This window comes from Pyrgilauda ruficollis, unplaced genomic scaffold (assembly GCF_017590135.1).
Source record: "Pyrgilauda ruficollis isolate IOZ18807 unplaced genomic scaffold, ASM1759013v1 scaffold33, whole genome shotgun sequence".
NCBI lineage: Eukaryota > Metazoa > Chordata > Aves > Passeriformes > Passeridae > Pyrgilauda > Pyrgilauda ruficollis.
In genome coordinates, this window is record NW_024524711.1 from 2,571,796 (window position 1) to 2,593,576 (window position 21,781).

The window sequence follows — 21,781 nt, forward strand, 5'->3', positions numbered from 1 at the left end:
CTTTGTGAAACTAGGGAAATTTGACTTTTCATAAGAACACCATCAAAAAAGTGCAACATATCTTGTTTCAAAGAGCACACATAACATCTGCTGGGAAAAAGTCCCCTTCCATCTTTTAGCTTCCATTTCCCCACCAAATACCTTGTGCACAAGCTGGACAAAATGACAAGTGGAAGATGACAAAAAAGATTCACATTTTGTGCAACAGGCCATTACTGGAACATAACTCATATTATTTGCCACAAACACAATATACTGCATCATTTTAATGAAAATTGATACATCTCACTCTTCATGATACTACTGCAACTGCCTCAAACTCAGACTTATATAACTTTACCTCTTACAAAGACACATTGAGATCTGTGTTGCATAAAAGATTCCTAGCAGGCAAACATACCAGAAGTATTTGAAAAAAGTATGTGAAAAAACACACCAAAGTATGTGAAAACCTTTCTCAGAGATAAAAATAACATCTGAACATTTATATTTACATAATAATGTTATCAGTGAATATGCCTGTGCAGCAGCCAGTAGGGAGGAATGGCTGGACCACACATTGACCTGAACTGAGGCAACTAAGAGTTTAAACTCAGTCACAAACTATTGGTGCAGAAAGCACCTTCCCACCATTAGATATTCCATACTTGGCTCTCTTCTAGCTATGGCTGGTAGGTACACTAATAATCCCAGTTTTCAGGCTGCATATTGCACTAGATGCCCTGTACTTTCAAAATACCATAAACCAGACAGCAAGTATATTTAGAAAGGGTCTATAATCTTACTTATATTTGTTCTAAATATGCTCTGTCTTTTAAGTCAACCAAATATACTAACACTCACTTCCAGTATCTCTGTAAATATCTTGTTTCTTTGGAAAAGTACTGAATATGTAAATTCAGCAAAGGAAGTTTAACATGTTTTCATTCTCTGGACATTTTTCTCTGATGAACAAAACCAAACAATCACAGTACATCATTAGCTTAGGTGGGAAAAAGAAAAAAGGAAATATCCTGAAGATATTTTAGACCCCCACTGCTAAGAGATACAAATCGTACAATGCCCAAGTACCTTTCAAATTGACAATTTCTGAAGGGAAAGAAGAAAACACAAATAAAATGAATAATATACTTGTTAGAGTTCCTGCATGTTTTCCCACTAAGAGCTCTGAAGAAAGAAATTAACTAAAGAAAAAGAGCAGAAGAAAGATAAAGAAATTATACAGATAAGACATAGAAAGATATAAAATGGACAGGAAACTGAGACAAATTAGTAATTGCAGTAAAGAGAACTAAAACAGTGGGATTTTTTTTTCAGAAATTTACTATAATTTTTCATAATGTCATCTGGAAGGTTCCATTTTTCAAAAGTTTCTAATCTTTTGAGAATGATAAAGACATAATGAAATCTAAAACATCTCTGCCAAATGTTTTCAGAAAGCAGGAAAAGTTGCACAAGATTACAAAATTAAATTACAGCATATTGGCTTTTAATCAAAGTATTAATGTTACTCTCTGATTATACTTGTAGGTTTTTATCTAATAAACATATAATCAATTAGGCTTTATTAAAAAAAACAAAGCCCCACATCCTTGCAGCAGCAAGCAAAAGCAGCAGTTTTGTCTTCATTTTATGCAGTGGGAGACTGGGGCATACCTGGCTTCCCCAAAGACCAGAGAAGCTGCCAGCAATAACTCAGTGTAAATTGTAATGTCCTTAGAAATGCAAACCAAAGTAGAGCAGTAAGATATGTTTACCCCGAGAGAAAACTCAACATGGAAAACAAATCCATCAGTAGATTTAGTAATTATCATTCTATTACGCAGCCCTCTTGCTAAGGAAAACACATCATATCCACCACTACCTAAATCAAATGTTGCATGACAAAATTCTAACTAGTTCAGAGGGATCATGTACGATTTCATGACTGTCATTATTTGTATTATCCTTAAGGAGGGACTGTAAGATAAAACCACAGCAAGCATTAGAGCTTGGCTCAAGTGACACTGCAGACAGGCAGCCAGCAACCAGCCACAAAAAAAGACCATTTTTACTCAACAATTACTTTGTGTCCAAACATCATTAACAAATAACTCTTTAAATGCATTATGCTCCATTGTTAATTCTGTGTCTTATTGCTATATCCTCCTCTGATCCATGACTAACATGCTTTGTAAGAGACATTTATATCTACATTTCAGATGTACAACCTTTGAATATGTTAAGCAGAGCCAAAAAGCAAAGAGTTCTGGTAATATGAAAAGTCCATGTTGGTTATCACAGCTATACAGCTGGGTCCAGATAAGCAATAAACTTTTCAAGGGGGCTGGCCAGACTTATAAAACTTTTGGGGCCAAATAAAACATCAATCAATCAATCAATCAATCAATCCTCTGTTTCAATAGGCATTAAAGGAGAGGCAGCACCCAAGAATCAGAAGCATCAGTGCAAGGCCTGGAGAGATCCACACCACAGAAGGACAAGACAACAGACTGTCTGGAGGCACAGAAGGACATTTAAGGGAGATGTATTGCAACTGATGTGGAACAGACTAAAAGTAGCAATTTGAGATTTTTCTTCATATCTTTAAAATGTGAGAAACATGCTTTGAGTAACTGTGTTGTTGCTGCTCTGCCTATATAAACACATTCAAGTACTCAAGTGTAGATTGACTCAGCTGAGAGCTGGGAATTGCACATCCAGTGACATGGCAGCTGGTGTCCCTCTCTGCTGCGCTGCACTAACTAGAAATTTGGATCCTTGACAACAACAGCAGAACAAAATATGAAGACATTAAACCTTTATAGCTAAACACTTGTGAACACTATTGCAAGAGGAGCTGGAACAGTTTCTCTTTACAAAACCGTCTTCTTGGAAACCATCTGAAGCTTCCAGACATTCAGCCAGAGGCAAGTTTGGTCACAGATCACTTCAGCAAAAACGAGCACAGAAGGCAGGAACAAGCAGGGAATTACCATCCTAACAGGACACACTGAACATAGGAAGGCTGCCTGCTCTGCCTTTCTCTGATTTCAGGAAAAGATTATGTGATGAGTTATGGTGCTTGAGTATTTGGACAAAATGTACAAAACCACAATTCTGTCTTTGTGTATCTCATACTGGAGGTGAATTAAAATCACATTAATGTATGTAAGGTATTTACTGTACTGTCTCTGAGATAACCATGCAGAGAACTGCATTACTTTTTACAAAGTGCTGCAAGGACTATGCAATATGCTTTCTCTGGTACACCTTCATCAGATGGTTCTGAATCCCAGTTAATAAGCCCAAAATTATATATGAGATTTAAAAACTAACCACCTGTGATGTTCCAGGCATTTGATTCCTTAAACTGGAAAAAAAAAAAAAAGGCTAAATGAAAACATTGTAAAACATGGCTTCAAGGAGAAAGTCTCCTGAAAAAACAACTGGCTGTCACTTTTAAATTAGCCTCTAGCTGTGGTATTTTACTAATAGATTTGAAAGCCTGTAAGGTTTCAGAGATGGTATCAACACTGTAATTTTAAAGAGAAGTACTTTGAAAAAAACTGCACTTGAAATTTTATTTTCCTTTAAGTAATAATTATGAGGAAAATATAATACACTAATGAGACACTCACCTGTTAAGCTACCAAGTGTAAGTTTCCGACGACCCATTCTTTCAACAAGCCAGACACCCACAAGAGTAAAAATAAAGTTTATAAATGCTGTCAGTGCAGCCAGCCAGATTGCAAGCCTGTCATCTTCCACTCCTGACATCTGCAAAATGGTAGCACTGTAGTACCTGTGAAGGGAGGGAGAAACAAATAAGAACACTGTTTATTTCAATTTGGCTTATGTTATAGTTTCTGATCCAGTTTGAAAAAGATGATAACAAATATCAAGTGTGACCTCTTGCATAATGCAGTTGAAGACTGACACACAATCACCCTGGGAAATCAGGCGTAACCAAGGCATAACTTGCACCTGACTAAAGTTTTGACTGGAGGACATCAAGAGATGAACTGCCATTCTCTTGGCTGTTTATATTTTCAATGGTCAATCATATTCTGCTACAAATGGGGTTTGCATTTTTAATTTAAATTAATCTGCCTTTCGTATTCATCCATTGCTCTTTTTAGGATTTTATCAGTCTGTCTAGGGAAAGAAGCTCGAAATCAAATAGATTTTCAGTCCTCTTAAAGGTCGTACAGAACTAATCTACGGCATCCAACATGTTGCAAGTGACACTTGCATCCTCTCGGTTTTAGGTTTTGCAGTCTTATTTCAGTGCCACTGAGATGCACAAAGCCCTCTCCACGGCATTACTTTTGACTTAACCAAAAAATGATTGCTATGAAATGCCTTAGCACCACACTGCAGGGATGTGAATCCGCACCCAACAGGAGCATTTGACAGAATGTTCTACTTCTTTCTAAATGGAATCAATTGTTCCACACAACAATAACTCATAAAAAATTGAACTGAGCAAAATGAAAAGGGAGGAGAGTGGAAGCCTTCTACCATTTTTCACAGCAATCAAATGAACACAGACTTTGTGCCCATGTTCTCAGGGAGAGCTAAATAAATGCCCAAGGAAACATGAGTACTTTTGTTGATGCTGTAGGAGCACTTTGCAGCTTCTATTAAGTTGTGCTGACTGAAATACTGAATACTCAAGCCCTCAAACACCTTGCAGTCAACAGGCTATCACATAGGATTAACCATCAAGAATGTCAAAGCTTCTTTTTTTTGTCTCTGGTCAATAAGTGTGGTGTTACATTTTAGTTAAATGGTATGCTCTGTCTCACCCCTCGAAAATGTACGGTTTATTCCTAGCCTGTGATCCTCCCGTATCTGTAATCCCATTGGCCCGAGTCTTATTCCGCGCCCACTTTGAATCTCCCTGTTAAGCTGTGCCAGGGAGACCAGATTCCCTCTTGGCCCTTCTCTCCCCCCAGCTCTCCCTCCCCCTTTCCCCTTCTCCCTCAGTAACCATGCTGTTCCTGGGGGTGGGACCCCCAATAAACCCTCATCAATCAGCACCCTCAGGGGCCGTGTGGAGTCTCCTTGCCTGCCTGCTGCTGCCAGTGAACACTCAGTCCCCTGGGGACTCCCCGGGGAGCCTCCCCTCAAACGAACTGCATCAAATAGGTAGCTTGCTTTATGTCCCCTTGTTGTCTAAATGCCTAGATGTGCTAGCCTCAGGAATACTAGCAGCTCCCATTCCTCTATTCCAAGCACATTCTGCTTTTTACTTCAAATCAACAGCCCATGATGGGGCAATATGCTGAGCCACCATTTGCGACAGTACCACCTGTAACTGACCATGACTATGCTGGATGTTACCTCCCACCCACAGGGCATCGAGATTCCCCCAGCGCCCTTGCTCAGCTCCTCTTCCCCAGCGCACGTGAGGCAATGCCTACACAACCAGCCAGGGCCTCCAGAGCGAGCCTGCTGGGACGGAGGCCCCGGTACCCACCCGTGCTTTTGAGCCAGGCTCGGCCTCTGCCCGCCCTCAGAGGCTGCAGTGACCCATCCAGGCTCAGCTCCTGCGCACTTCAGACCCCAGCAAGGTTCTTAGGGAGGGAAGATTCATGAAGGACAGACTTCAAAACATTAACGCGTCCTCGCGTCCTAAGGCACTCTAAATTAAATTGCTAACTGCCTGTCAAAACTTACATAGTACTGCACTGTTTCACCCACCAAAATGACCCAGTCTCTGATTTCCCAATACACATTTCTTTTTCTGCATAAGGGTAGGAAAATAACAAATGTCAAGTGTTGGCTGCTGACGCCTACTATGAAACTCCTATTTACTTCTACCAGACAAGGTTTCAGGAAGCCAAATTTAACTCCACACATCTAATTCTTCTTAAAATCCAATTCTACTGGGAAGTCAGAAATTGCCAGTTGTCAGCAGCAATGTATAATGCACTGTCTATACAGTCAAAAAAAGCCAAGAATAAGGAATCACATAAAAGCATGTAGATGTCTACTGCCTAATCCCTACAAACTTTTTGCCCCCATCATTCCTTCTGGTTGCTTATTGCACTCACAGGTTATATATTTTCAAATAGAAGCTTGCTGTTTATCCATAAATAAACTGCATATTTCATGTCTGTGGAAAACAAACCAGGGAACTTTAAAATCTGCAAATCCAAATGCCAAAGTGTTGAGCAGTGATGTTCATAGTTATTACGGCATAGCAACTTAATTTCCAAAATTTAAAAGGGCACTTACATAGAATACAACAACTACTAAACATATTTGCTTATGTTCACCTGTTTTAGTATGCTCATTTTTTACACAAGTCTGTGCAGCCCTGCCTGTATATTAATGTAACAAAACATCAGTCTTTTCAAGTTTTTCATGACAAGGGAAAAAACCCACGTGGTAGGAAAAGGTTAAATTGTGATATTATACAAACACAGCTAATACTGCAAGTCCTACAGGGAAAATACAGCTTCAGTGACAAAGTTGTGCAATCCTAGTTTATTTTCTAAAACGTAAAGAAAATTTAAAACACATGTGAATCCTTGGAATTTTTAAGCAAATACCATATCTTAGAAAGCAAATAAATACATGCAAATACAAAGCCACACAAAATAACTGAGTTAGATATATACAGAAAGATTTTTAATATAGTTGATTTCTGTGGATGTCAAAATTATCAAGAAATTCAACATTATGGATTGTTGTATCAAAAGCTGCAGTACATTGAAGAAAAATAAACCCGAAAACACATCCACATTCAAGCCTCCTCAGACTAATCTTTTGACTCTATACTGCAAATGCACAGTTTTGAAGGAAATGAAGCACCCAAAACCACTTTCCCTCCCTTTTTTCTTTTAATGAGTCAGGCTGTTCTAAAAGTGACAATGTCGAATGTTTAAAGAAAAGGATAATATCCTCCCTTCCAGCAGATCTTACAGGCAGATTTTACAGGATGCATCAGGGTTCCCAGCTTGGCATCTTCAGCAGCAGAGAAGGTGCCCACCACTCCAGGCTTTGTAGCTCCCAGGGAAAATCAGTGTTTGTCCATAAGGTGCCATCACTGCTCTGAGTGTCCCCATCTTCCACAAGATGCTGCTCCAGCCCACTAAGCACTAAGTCCACTCTAAAAAAGTTTCTGCCTCAGGATTTCAGCCTTTTTGGACAGAATTTATAACTCTTGTAAAAGTAATGAATACATTTAAGGCTCTCTTTACAGAAACCTGAGCTCTTCAAGGAAAAGGCTGCCATATCATCCCTACGTCTATAATGGATTTTTCAGTACCTGGGAGGCAAACTGGGGAGCTGCCACTGTACACTTAAACTAAATTAAACCTTCAAATTCCCTGTCTGGCAGTAACAATGTACTGTGTTATAAATGCTTTCAGCACAGACTGAAATGACACAGTGAATGTCACTTATTACAATCAATATATTATGGTAATACAAACACAGAATTTAGTACTGCTTGACAGATAACTATATACATCCAATAGGTCCTCTGATTCAGCATGTGTTATTCATGTATAAGGTACATGAAAATGATTTAAAAATTACCATATAATTATGGCAATTTAGAAAACACAGGATTTTTTTAGTGTCCAAACTGACTAAACTCCATAGCTATTAAGCAAAATAAGTGTACCAGTGTTTGACAGGGATTAAAAACCTTTAGAGGATTAAGATCACCAAGATACAGAAAGAAATTAACTTCCTTAAGTTACCACAGTACTGTCACACACTGTGACCCTACTGGGTCACATGAAAATACTGTTGCAGTATCTGCTGTGAGATTGAAAAAAAAAGCCTTTTTCTTTTTTTTTTTTTTTAAACTTATTTGCTCTGCACCAGATACCTCTTTGCCAACAGTCAGTGTGCTTTTCACACTCACTTATTTCACCTGCTCATGTGAGTCCTTCACAGGTCTCACCTGAAACTTTAGGGGACAGAAGTTGTTTTGTTCTTCATAACAGAAAAAGAGTAAAATACAAAGAGCTGGATCTATTTATGAAAAGAAAAAAAAATTAGGCAATAAAATAATACCAAACCATCAGTCTGCAAAATAGTGTTCTGTAAATTTTTCAGACAGAACTCTGCAGTTAAAATCCATAGAAGAGATAGGTTGAACTTATTGAAGAGGTAAACTGAAAAGTCATAGGCAGAGCTGTAGATTAAAAGAAAGCACTGGAAGGAACAAAGTCTTTATCATCCTCCTTCTCCTCCTAAAACAGAGATCAGTTTCCAGCACAGAAAAAATAGGTTGGAGTCCATAACATTTGTATGTTTTGCACTGCAACAAAAAGCAAAGTAATATCAACTTTTCCACCTTGTGTTTAGTGCCTTTGCTCAATATATGAGTGCCTAACTCTTCATCAGAACCTTTACGAAAGAAAATCACCTCTGCCATCCCCATTTTATAAATGGAGACCACTGGGGCTTTTGGGAAAGAGGAGGAAGAAGAATGACTATTCTTCTAGTCACAGCTATCCACCAGTACTACCTGGAGCAGAATAATGACACTCCAGAGCCTCAGTGCAGATAAGTGCTGTCTGCAAATTACTGAGTATAAAAGCAGGGAAAGAAAATCCCCCCAGGTGTTCCACAAAACATACTTTGTTCAATTATTCATTTATGCTGACAATTTCAGTTAAATTTAAATTAGATTTAATATTCCAGGGTATTCTAATGCCTGCTGTAAGTTCTCTGGGATCCCAAAAAATGAAATCAGTCCTCATTAAAATCAACAGACTTGCAGAATGTACACAGCACTAAAAAAAAAAAAAAAAAAAAAAAAAAAAAAAAAAAAAAAAAAAAAAAAAAAACCACCCCCTGTGTAAAAAAACAAAACCCGAAAAAAAAAGAAAGAAAAATAAAGCTAGCCACTGTGTATAAAGCCAAGACCAGCAGCAAACAATGGGACTGTAGACACAGTAGTCTCAAAAGAGCCAGGAGCCAGCATGCTTAGAGCAATGGGATCTTGAAAGGTAGGTTTAGATTAGATATTAGGATCAAATTCCTCCCTGTGAGAGCGGTGTGGCAGTGGAACAGCTGCCCAGAGAAGCTGTGGACACCCCATCCCTGGAAATGCTCAAGGCCAGGTTGGGTGGGGCTTTGAGCAGCCTGGTCTAGTGGAAAACGTCCCTGCCCATGGCAGAGGGTTGCATCTGGGTGGTCTTTATGGTCCCTTCCAATCCAAACCATTGTGTGATTCTATGCTTTTCAATTTTAATTAGAAGACATTGCATTAAAAATGTTTTTCTTGCACAGCGTAACAGGCCAGAGAATGGGCTGCATTTCTGGCAAGAGGATGCAAAACAGATAAAAGTAATTTAACCACAAGTAAAGCCACTGAGTTGACAAACTGTCCTTCTGAAAAGAAAATAAATGGAAAAAAATACAACCAATCTCAGACTCTATTGCTAGGGACACAGGGTTGGACAAAGGGCAGGAGAGTTGAGAAGGCCAACAGTTAAAGACTCAGTGAGAAAAAACTCTTCTGCAAGGTGAGGCTGGGAAAGGCCCTGGCACATGGGGCAGGGTGGAAGTGCCCACACAGAGCAAGGCAGCCACAGCAGCTCTGGCACTGCTGCACTGGCAGGGAGGAGCACCTAAAGGCCCTGTGATGACCCCAACACATACACCTGATGCTGGAATAAATGGTGGAAGCCTTCTTTAACCATGCTACATTAAATATACACTTTCATTCCATTCTTAATTAGTCTGTTACAGCACCAGAAACACACACACCACACACACACACACAAAAAAAACCAACCCTTAAAAACCTATTGGCACCAATCCCACATTCATTCAGGGAAAACTCCACGATGAGCAATGAGCAATAGCAGCATGCATATGTGCACAGGAGTACACTGTAGCTGCAGTCACTGCTGGGCACAATGCCCTTACTAGTAACAATTTGAAGCATATGTCCTGTGTAAAAAAAACAAAACAAAAACAAAAAAAAAAAAAATTCTGGGAAGTAACTGGCACAAAAATCTTCCCTGGACTTAAATGCACAGTTGTACCCATATTACCAAAAGTCATTTCAAGACTGTTTACAAAACAAACCCAAAAGGGTAATTCTGGAATGACTCCATCTGAGCTCATATTTGTGGTGGCAGATGAGATCCTTTTCAGGAATACAGGTTTTGGCAAAAAATATCCTATTTTGACAATCTCAACTGACCATTCTAAATCTGCATTCAGGAATTAATATTTTTAGATTTTTCTGGATCCAACTTCTAAGAAATGGCAAGTGTTCAGTGTCTTTCAAATCCATGCCACTCACTTGTGGTGCTTTAATTGAAATTTCTAAATCCAGTCTCAGGTTTTAATATTCATATAATCAAATATTACCCTTGTGATAGATTTCAGACATACACTGCACATCATCAAGATCTCAACAGACTTGTATATTCTCCTTGCTTAGAAAACAAAAGTAATTGCACAGCAAACTTAAACATGTGCAGCGTGAACATTAATTCAACAGTGTCTGCTTGTATTACACAATTTTTTTTTGTTGTCCTTTGTCCCATCTGTTCTAGCAGAGCAAGGAAAAAATCACGGCAGACCCAAAAAATTTCTTATGGCACAATCACCAATGTACACAGACTTTTTTCATTTCATGTTCAGGTGGGGAAAACCATAGGATTTATGTTAACACAGCATATAAATGACTATCAAAACCCCCAAAGGATTTAATTTCTGATGTCTGAATGATTAATCTATCCAAATGAAGAATTTGGATGATTCTTTTGAAATTTCCTCTTCAGTTTCAACAGTAAAACTTGTCAGAATAGCCTCATTCTTTCCCTCTCACTTATTAAAAATTAATCTGCAAGCATCCCAACTATGCATTTCTGCTTTTCTGCCAATAAACAAAGCATCAGTCTCAATTTTTGATGCTCTAGCCTCAGAATTCCATTAGACCTCTTCTTACCCATGCTGTTTCACTCTGTGCCCTGACTATGCTTTGTAGAGACGTTCTGCTTACAGCAGAGGTGAGAACTGGAGTATAATTCCCAGTCCAAAACCTTTAATAGAAAAATATATCAGCTGTAAAGACCCAGAACAAGCTTTTAGCACCACTAGAGAACCACTTGCAGAAGCTGAGCTTCTTTCAGCAATTTTACCTGAGGAAACTGAATTTACTCACTCCTCCAAGGATTTCGCTTTTAGCTGGCACTTTCTTATTTGTTATGTGAGTGCAAAAACATTTCACCAGTGCTCCAAAGTTGGTGACGCCTGCACCAGTGGCTGTTCATAAATGGTAAGAACAACTATCACTAAAGCAGCTATGAAACAAACCTCTAGCAGAGGACAATACATTTCCAGTGTGCTGTGAATGCACTACCTGTTGAAAGGGACAAACACATTGCTCTTCTCTTCTGTACACAGTGCTTAAGCACCACACCAAAACTGCTACAGCTACATAAAGCACTGCAAAGACTCCTGTAATACAGAGCTAAAGGCTAATGTAATAGAGCTAGAGTCTCTACAGTGCAGAATAGGAACCTTTTAATCTGTGAACCATATGCTGCACATCAGATTTGTTTGATAATCCCTGGAGTGTATTACACTCTGTATACTCCTATTCAACAGGGAAATTCTGTTCTAAATTTACACAGAGCATCTTATGGTGTTCTTTAAAAGTTATATATGACTTAACCACATAGGAGAGAACTTGCTGTCACCATTTACTGCTATGTCTTATGTACAGTATTTACATACACTTTGCATTTAAAATTCAGTGAAGCTGCTAGAAAATACATATAAAACACAATTTTAGATAAAGTTGAATGAAAATTTCAACACAAAGTCAATAAACAGCTGAAAAGATTCCATGCTAGATATTTTTAGGAGTCCCTTTTGAAAAGACATTTTACCTTCACTCTGAAATAAATCATTGTTACTTGGAAACACCTAATAAAGGGTAGATACAGAACAGTCTTTGTGTTTAACTGCTTTGAGCAAATACTTTCCACACCCACAGTCTTGCTTTGTTACCTCCAGGTAAAGATCGCTTTCATGTTTATCATTTCCTTGTTGCAACTAATTAAGCTGCCAAGTTTTAAATCCCTGGCAGCTTATCCAATTCAGACCAATTATTCTATGTGCAAGGACAGCTTGACTACATTAAATTTATGTTCTCTGTCCTTCAGAATTCATCATGGGAGCTCAATGCCAAGATAAAAAAATCTAAATATTAATCTCAGTTCTATGACTTTGTGACCTTGGAGATGCAATTTAATTTCTTCATATTTGTTTCTTCTCTGCAAAGTTTTAAATACCTTTCCACACTTCTCATGAGAAGATTCATATGTGGATAATACTCGAAAACAGCCAGAAAAGAAAAGGGAGACAAAGTAGGTGTTGATCAGTTCTCCTTCTGCTCAGCACAAGTACACTGGAGGTCTGTGTTACAGCTCAGAAACACGTTGGACAGGGGGAAATGTCCAAAAGGGGGAGATGAAGAGCCAGGTTATTCTTCAGGGCAATGACTGAAAATGAAATCCAGATCTTTCTTTAGAAGTGTTAAGAAGCTAAAATTGTCTTTTGTCACCTTTCAGACTCTGATTAAGAAAGTGCTGTCAAGGTCATTTTCCTCTCCATATGAGGAGCCTCTTCTGGAGAGAATGACCGGATGGGCTGGCTCTGCTTTGAACATAACGTGCAACAATTCTCAGCACAACTTCAGCATTTATATTCTCAAGTGACAAGTACTTGAAAAATGCTTCAAAAGGCTGCAGTAATAGCATCAGCACTAAGCTCTGCACTTGGCAAACACTAAGCACAAGAGCAAAGTGAAGAAAAATGAAGGAATTCTTTCTTAATTAAAGAAATGGAGACAATAAGGAAGAATGATTACATTTCTTTAGTTGTGTATTAATGCTACAACACAGTGAAAAATTAATCTAATCATATCCTCACTACACAATCTGTTTTATACTCATTGATGCATATATTTCCTTACTGGAAATGAATTTAATGTACCAAACAGTAACACCCAGGGTGCTACAATTCTCAGCCAGGTACAGAACAAAGGGCCTCATTGGGAGTTAAGCAGAATATGCTGCTGAAATAAAGATTTATTACACACACCTTAGTATGATGAGAAGGCCCTGGGATTTCCTATGTTAATACTACTACAATATATCAATGTATATATTCAATATATATATTTACAATAAAACCAAGATTTAACAGTGCTGAAAATAAAAGCTTTAATATGCAGGTAGTCTGCTGCATATTATGTTGGAAGTTTCCCTCTTTGAGCTCTAACACCATTTTAAAACATGAAAGATCTGATTTCTGATAGTATCAAACTCGGTGAAAGTATGAACAGGACCACAGTGAAAGAAATGAAGTTAATTAGTCTTTCCAGTAGCTTTTTCTCACAACCTTCTGTAATAATATTTTTGCTTATACCTTTACTCATCTTATAGTTATTGAGCAATGCCACCTATCCTCAAACTAAAGCTGAACTAAAAAATCAAAACTTTCCAGATAAAAGAAATTTTCAACATTGTCTTGTTCTATCAAAACCACTTACGTGTTCAAAGAATTGTTGTTCTACGGCTTGACTTTGCTTTATAAAATCAATGCACTGTATCCTATTTATCCCATTTTATTTTATCTAATTATTCTTCACTTTAATTAATTTTTCTCTTTTTGCTTGCACTCCTGTATTCAATAATTTCTAACTGTAATCTCTTGAACAAAGAGCTGTTCTGCTTTACATTTCTACATCACTTAGCACAGCACTATCCTGCTTCTCAAATAAGCCTTTAAAATGCAATAATTACACAAATACATTTTATTAGCCTTGAGGCCAGCTACCACAAAATTGTTCATTTAATGAAACAGCTTTATGTTTTCCTGTATTCATATGCCAATAGTAATTACTGCTATCAATGGATCTAATGGTCTCCCTTTTGACACTTCCTATGATTCAGCTATTCCTGGATTGGGGAAGGAAAAAAAAGTACACTTTCAAGACTTCTCTAACACACTAGTTATTGTATTTTTTCTTTTTCTTTTTTTTTTAACAATACCAAGTATATAAAATACAACATAATGTATACAGAAAGCCAGAGAAGTCAAATGTTCAAATTCATGGAATCAGAAAAGAGGAATAAAGTCCTATTGCCACACTGATTGTGCCATTACCTTTTCTGTGAGATGAATTATGCTTTGCACAGTAATTGTTTTTATACACATTTTTCAACATTCAACCATTCTCAGCAGGTAAGAAGAAATGGCAACCTAGGCAAGGTTTGTTTAGAACAATCTTACAGGTCTTATGTTAATAATGTAGTAAGTAGCAAACAGCATACTGTTGCCTGAGGCAGAAGTAATTCAGCCCTAGTGCATTCAAAAGATTAATTACTGTACCTGCTTTTGATTACAAACTAAAAACAAACAAAAACAAACAAACAAACAAAACAAAAAAAAACCCAACCAAAAAAAACCAACCAAAAAAACAAAAAAAAAAAAAAAAAAAAAAAACCCAAAAAAAAACCACCAGCAAAAATGTATTACCAAAAACGCAAAAAATAATGTTGATTTTTCATTCTGGACTTTGTTTCTCTCTTTGATGATGACAGTGATGATGTGTTCAGTGCTTGTAGGCTGCAATGTTTAACTCCATTCAGTTTATATTCACAGTTCACCCAGCAGGCTCTACTGAAATGCTTATCTGGCAAATACCTTTCACTTCTAATTAGACAGGTTACTTAGAAATCAGAATGAAATTTTTATTGAGATAGAAATATAGAACTGTATAGAAGCTCAAGTGAGAATATAGATGCATTGGTTAAGACTCTAGAGGAAGCCAGTCTTCTTGACAGCTTTAACTCAAATCCCACAACTGGGATTTTGCTCTAACATGTCACATTGAACAAAAATTTACTTTACAGTTGACAGTTTCCATGTCAGGTACCTAGAGAACTTAGGGGCATACAAGAATTGTAACTGAAATATTTTAATGAAGTAGCAATTACAGGGCAACAGGCATCTGCTTTCAGACAGTCAATCCTTCCCAGAGGTCCTTTTAGAAATAGCAACCTTAGCTAAAAACAGCATCTTGACCTGACAGCTCAGTGACAGAGGACAACTGCCATCATGGCAGGCAAGACAGATGATACACTGCTTCACAAAGCATTCTGCATCAGGCAGCTGAGCACTCTGACTGTGGATCTCACTGCACTGGCTTTGCTGGCCTCCTAAGGAGAACTCCAGAAAAAACACTGCAATAAAAGTCCTTTTCTTCTCAAAGTGGCCAAGATAAATTAATCCCAGAAGGGCAGGAACAGTAAGGCCAAGAGGAGAAAACCCATCACATAAATGAAATGTCTATGAGTTTCATTGGCACAAAAGGAAGATCTTCTTGCCTAAGGACATTACAATTAGCAGTCCTGAGCAAGATTTCATTTACAGGAGGAGAACCAAAATGCAAACGGAAGATAGAGATCTACAAAAATATGAAACAGCAGCAGTTCACTGAGCAGACACACTTGGCTTATGAGGCAAGGGAAGAGTAACAAATCTTCTCAAACAAAGTTGTCCACGAATAGGCTTTTTCCCTTTTTATGGGAATATCCTGACTAAAGATAATTCACCTAAATGCTGGGAGACTGTTTCAATATTTTGCACTATTTTTTCTGGCTCTATTAACTTCCTCAGATATGGCCTAAAACCTAAAATGTTTGGAGCAAATTACTTAGGAAACTATTTATTACATACATACATACATATATATATAAACATGTATTTATTTATTTATTTAAGAGTTAACAGACGTATTTCATGGACTAGGACCTAGTAAGTTGGCTTCTCATCTATTTTTCTCCTTTCTCTTTTTTTAAGGTCAAACAGAGCTAAATTTGTCAGCAGGTGACTGTGAATGACTAGTAGGATGACACTGCCTTTGTTCTGCTCATTCCCACTAAGAGGAAAGCATCTCTGCACATAGAAAATCTGTGTCTTTTTGTTATCTCTGTATTCCCAGCCATTAAATCTGAATGCTGTTGTTTTGCCACAATCCACCTTTTGTGATTTGGAAGGGTTCACAAGATTTTAAAAGGTACAATCATATGGATGGCATTGTATTAGTCACACACAAGGTCAGCCAAACAGTGACTGGCTCACAATAAAAAAGCCAGAGTTTAAAAATGTGGAATACAAAATAATCCCACAAAAAATGCAATGGTGTATGACTATCTGATACAAAGAAATACAAATAATAAAATGCAATTTTATTTTTCAAATATTTCCTAGGCCAAGATAAGAGGAGTTAACAGACACACCAGCACACTAAAACCCCACTATTCATCCAACTTCTTGCTTGTGTTTCTGTCTGGTTTTCCCTCCTGACTGCTGCTTTTGTCTTCACTCTTTTTGGCTTTTAATTTGGGCTTAATTCCTACCCAGGATCTACTTACTGCATCAAGAACAACACCCAGAATCCACCCAAGTAAGCTGTGTCTAAGAGGGAAACACCAACTTTCTCAAATTGAAGTTTGTTTGGGGATCCTTGTCAAGAGAAGAACAACATGTGCATCTGCAGTAGCCAGACTCTCCACACATGCAGACTCACTGCTCCTCCTAACTTGTTTCTAATAACATCACATACCTGCAACAACATATTTTCTTTACATATTTTAATGTGCTGAGAAGTTAACACAGTTCTTGAAGAAAAATTTCTGCAAAAGTAATCTCTTAAATCTAAGTTGCTCTTTTATTTTCTAGTTCTACAACACATATACTAAATGTGCCTTCTTTTCCTTAAGATTTTACCTTTTCCTCTCAGTCTGACCTCAAGCCTCAGCCTTGGACTCTCCACACCTCTCTAGAGCATGCAAAAGTCCGTGACCACTGGGGCTTCAGCAGGCCCATGGCTCCTGACCAGGGGAGAGCCTGGCACTCTTTGCAGAAGATAAATATTTCACTGTAAAATACAGCATGCTGCAATATAAAATACAAATATTCTGTGGTTAGAAAGTAAAGTTCTAACTAGAATTGTACCCTCAAACACCAACACTGCAAATGACAGAGCTTACTTGCACTGGTAAAAAATGGGTGACATCTAGCCATTTCTCACAAAGCATTTAAAATCTGAGCTTCATTTATTAAAAATGCTGTCACATATCATCAGCAAAGCTCCTTTCTCTCATTGCAATAAATACAAAGGATTATCTATGTGGGATTTTTTTTCTCCTTTAAATGGAAAGCTACCTGTGTTAGAGAAATAAGACTTATGGCCAGTGCAGAAGCTGCTGTCTGTGACATTTAGCAGCGCAAGACTACGACCTTCCTTCTGGAAGGAAAGCCTGCTTAAGGACAGAACAAGCTTTTCATTGGTGGGCATTATGGGGAAAGAGGAGGGGAGAAATCAGATCATTATATTCTACACTTAGAAGAGAACTGTCTGCAAAATTACACTGGAAGCAAAACATCACATAGCTTCATTCCTAAAGGTTGACTGTGTTACTGAAATATCTGTCTCCGGCACCAGGAAGGACTCAGTGTGCTAAGTGCTGTTCAGAAACAGAACAATTAAATCACCTCTCCCAAAAAGCTTGCAATATAAACACAAGGCAAAAAAACCCCCAAATGGATGCTGACAGATGGGGAGAGATGAGATAATGAGGAAGCACCACTAATCCCTGACTTGAGACCATGTCAGCACACTGACACCATGAACTGCTCACAAAGATTTTGCTTTGAGAAGGGTGCCTTGTTTTAAAGAACTGCATTCAGGAAGAGAACTTGCCTTGCAAGGAAAAAGGAAATTAAAGGTTGAGAGGTTACAATAGATAACACAGGTGAGAGGCCTGGATTGAGGAAACACCAATTGGCATTGGGAAGATTGCCACTACAGAGAAAGGAAACATCAGTTTGCCTGAGTGGTCAGTTATACAACTGCACAGCATATCTACCTGGCAGCTCTGTCCTTTACAGAGAACAAGCAGAGTACAAAGAAACCCCTAAAGCTTTTAAGCTCTTTACACCTAGCCCAATGGCTACAGTAAGCTGAGCTGTCCACAGGGACACCTCTGGCTGGCAGAAACCTGCATGTTGAATAAGCCCAAACTCAACAGATTGATCATAATCAAGATACACTGAAGCAGCCTAGTTCAGGGTGCTGAAAGCTTGGATCATCATGGCATCTTCATGTTGGAAAGAAGCAAGCACCATCTCTCATCTTCTCACAACAATTTTTATTAGGAATACTGAGAGAAACCAAGAGGATATGTGCTTCGTCCTTGAATGCTGGAGATTTGGACACCCCTTGAAGGTTAAGGCTGCTCTTGCTTTAGATGCTCCTGCTGCCTTAGCAGACACAGTATCATTTTCTTCAGACACAAACCTTATGCCAGCTGCCTTTTCATTCAAGTCCTTATCTCAGACTGGCACTCAGAAATCTGAGTGACGTAACAGTCTGCATTTGATGGAAATAACTGTTGAGCTGGGAGCTGTCAGCATTTATTATAGGCATAAAGAGTGCCACATAACAGGAGACCAGAGAAAAACAGAACGTACACAGTTTTGAGAAGAGGCAAAAGTGTATGATACAAAGGTAGTTTCTGAAGAAGGAATACTGACAGAATGTTAACTTTTGCTAGTCATGTTCTCACATGGGGAGGCATGGAAAAAAAACAGAGACAACATATACAAAAATACATAGAAAAAAATCTTAAATAATACTTATCTGGCAAACCTATGTGAGCTGAAAAATTCAAAAATTTCATATTTAAAATGTATCAAGTAACAGTATGCACTCAGCAAATAACTGTGCCTTGTAGCCTCTCTTAATTGTTCTTCACAGATACCTGCAGATATGTCATGGAAGAAATCTTCCTCAACAGTTGTGTCACAAGAGCACCAAATGAATTACTGCATAATTCACAAAAAAATTAGGTGACTTTGTTGGGCAAGAGCCTTTATGGCTACTATTATTTGACACATTGCCCTTTGGTGGCTGATACCTTACCAGAAGATTAGAAACCAGAAGAAGCCATTCTTAACACTGCTGGGGAAATCTGATCCCACAGGTAAGTTGGCATCTCCTGAAATAATGGTTACGCTCTCCCAGCCAAGTCAGACTTCAAGCATGATGGACAGAAAACATGGGTTTAGAAAACTGCAGGGTCAATACCTGATGGATAGATAAATATTTGCTCTATGCCTTCTTTCCACCAGGTTACACACTGTTCTCCAAACACTGCTCCAAACACTGTTCACACACATCTTCTCCAAAAGCTAGGAAACCTATGCCCTTGACATGGGTCACCACTGTGATCACCCTGATTTCTTCAGTGAAGACAGTGCCATACTGCCATCAATGGGTTCCATTTGACTCACATACACAGTGGTCTCTAAGTGTATAATCCTCATCATGTCCAGCCTGAACCTCTTCAGAGCCTTCCTGCCCTCCAGCAGATAATATCCCCACCCAGCTTGATGTTGTCTGTGAATTTACTGAGGGTACATTCAATCCCCTCATCCACAACAGTTGTCAGTAATTAGATTAATAATATATATAAACAATAATTACTTATGCACACAATATAATTAGGTATTTTTATCTTGAAAAGAATTACAAAGCACCTTTTCTTAAAAAGCTGGAAAAGCAGTATAAGTACCTAAGCAGATGTGGATAACCTGTTCTGAGAGAAAACCACAGGGCCACAATGAAGCAGCAGCAGCAGATTCAGTGCTGTGTGTTGCTCTGCTTTACCGAGGAAAGCAACTCCATTTTAGCATTACATTTTGCTCCCAACTCTCCTGCTTTTGCTCCTCTCTCCCCATAATACCTATAATTTCACACTGGTAAAGATCTCCCTTACAGAGAGGTTTCTGCCTGAAATTTCCTTCTACAAACAGGTTTTGCTGGCTTAGATACCTCTGTGCAGCTCAAACAAGATTATACCAGACAGCAGTGCACTTCTGGCTTTAGTGTCAACATGAGAAAACTGCTTATTTAAAATCTTGCACAAAACCAATCATTCAGAAAATAGCTGATGCTGTGAATTTTTGAGAAAGCTGACTGACATGACAAAACAGCCAAGCCATGTCATATTGCTGCACTTAATCATTAATTAGTCTAATGAGCACTGAAATCCCACCAGATAGGATGAAGTTGTGCCTCAAAGCAGCAGATGTGATTCTGGTCTGAAACCTCTGGGGAGTATCTATGACAGTGACTGCAGCAGTCAGTCTGAAGAGCAGTGCCACAGAGGAAGAAATGTCTGCCATGGAGGAAGAGATTAGTCCTTGAATGGCAGTTAATTTGTTCCTGACAGAGAATTTTGCTGTCAGGAAAGGAAAATGTCTTTTATGAAACCAGAATAAATCCCCAAATGGGTTCTCTACAGAGAACATCTAGTTTAAGAGAGGTGTCATAAATACTGGTTGCTTATAAGTTCTTCGTAACTTTATTTAGAGAGAACAAGAAGCAATAAGCCAATGCACAGAACCTAAGACACACTTACAAAAATAAAAATTTTAGAAGGTGCATTGCAAATATACTTCAATGCTCCTGTACATGATGGTTTACAGTGCAGCAAGCATGGAATCACTGCAAGATTATGTTGCAAGATTATGTACCCAAAAGTTGATTTATTGAAAAGGTCAGCTTTGATACTGGAAGAGAAGAAAGAAGAAAGAGTGTGGAGCTGCCCAGGCCAGTGACAGTCATACAGCTCTAGCCACCCTGCATGACCCTGCACATACCACTCAGAACACTAAGAGACTCCCCTGAGTCATCATCAAGAGCTGTACAGAAGCTGAACTACACTTTTTTTTCCAAGGTAATTTCCAAGGTCCAGATGAGTCTCTTGCCTGAGCTAGAAAAACTCAAAAGTATGAAATTGTATCTCTGTGTGAATACTGTTGTAATATGCACACTACAGGAAGCTAAAATGTGTCACTTAAGGGCAGTAAATTGCAAGTCTGTATTAGAAAATGTGCTTAAAGTTTCTTGCAAGCATATAGTGCAGGGTTTTAAAGTCATTGTAAGAAGGACTGGAGGCAAGATAGCAAGTTCTTTGCAAGAATCTGCTGGTTTCATTTGTCCCTCAGCTGAGTAAGTCTCAGAGTAACATTCCCTCAGAAAAACAACAAAAAATTTATTTTTTATAGAAAACAGAACAAGCACAGCTTTTAGAGCAACCTGCAAAATAAAAAAAGAAATACAATATAATCTTTTTTCTTTACAAAACAATTTCCTTCAGCATATCCTAACAAAACATAGCAGAAATGAGGGCTCAAGTGTTGTCACAGCTGGCCAAGAGCTGCTTGTTCAGTTTTCAAAAGGCAAAACCTAGACAGGGCTCTTAGATTTTGCTGAGAGGATGGGCAATTGAGCCAAGCTTCTAACCATGGAATTAAGTTCTTTTTCCAACAGTGGCTTTACAGGACATTTTAAAGCACTGTCTTTCCCAGCTGATGTGTTTTTCTTCTTCTTTCTGTACTTCCTTTTTTAAATTTCCCTCCCTAGCACTGGCTAGTCTTCCTCCAGCACCAGCTGTCTGCAGTAGCATATTACACTATTAAGGGAATTAAGATTTCCAAAACTGGACAGAAGTCCACAATCTCAAACCACTTACCCATATTTATTGCCTGGTTAACGTGCATTTCTGCACTGAAGAGTTTGCAGAGATGGTGGCATCTCTTACGTTGATGCAAGGAAAAGCTACTGCAGCTGCTCAAGCATAACTGAAGACACAGTAGGGCAGAAGAATCCTCTTCAGAGGTGCTTAAAGAGGAGGTGACCAGACCAGAGTTTGCAGGAGAGAAG

At 38.4% G+C, this 21,781-nt stretch overlaps 1 protein-coding gene across 2 annotated transcripts in view; it reads right to left on the reverse strand.

Moving 5' to 3' along the window:
• The window catches only part of SLC2A13 (solute carrier family 2 member 13), a 142,480-nt gene that overhangs the window by 41,599 nt on the left and 79,100 nt on the right, over positions 1-21,781 (reverse strand). For both annotated transcript variants that reach the window (XM_041474649.1, XM_041474648.1), the window contains exon 5: positions 3,621-3,784. In XM_041474649.1, the coding sequence (XP_041330583.1) occupies positions 3,621-3,784 (164 nt within the window). The remainder of the gene's footprint in view (positions 1-3,620; positions 3,785-21,781) is intronic.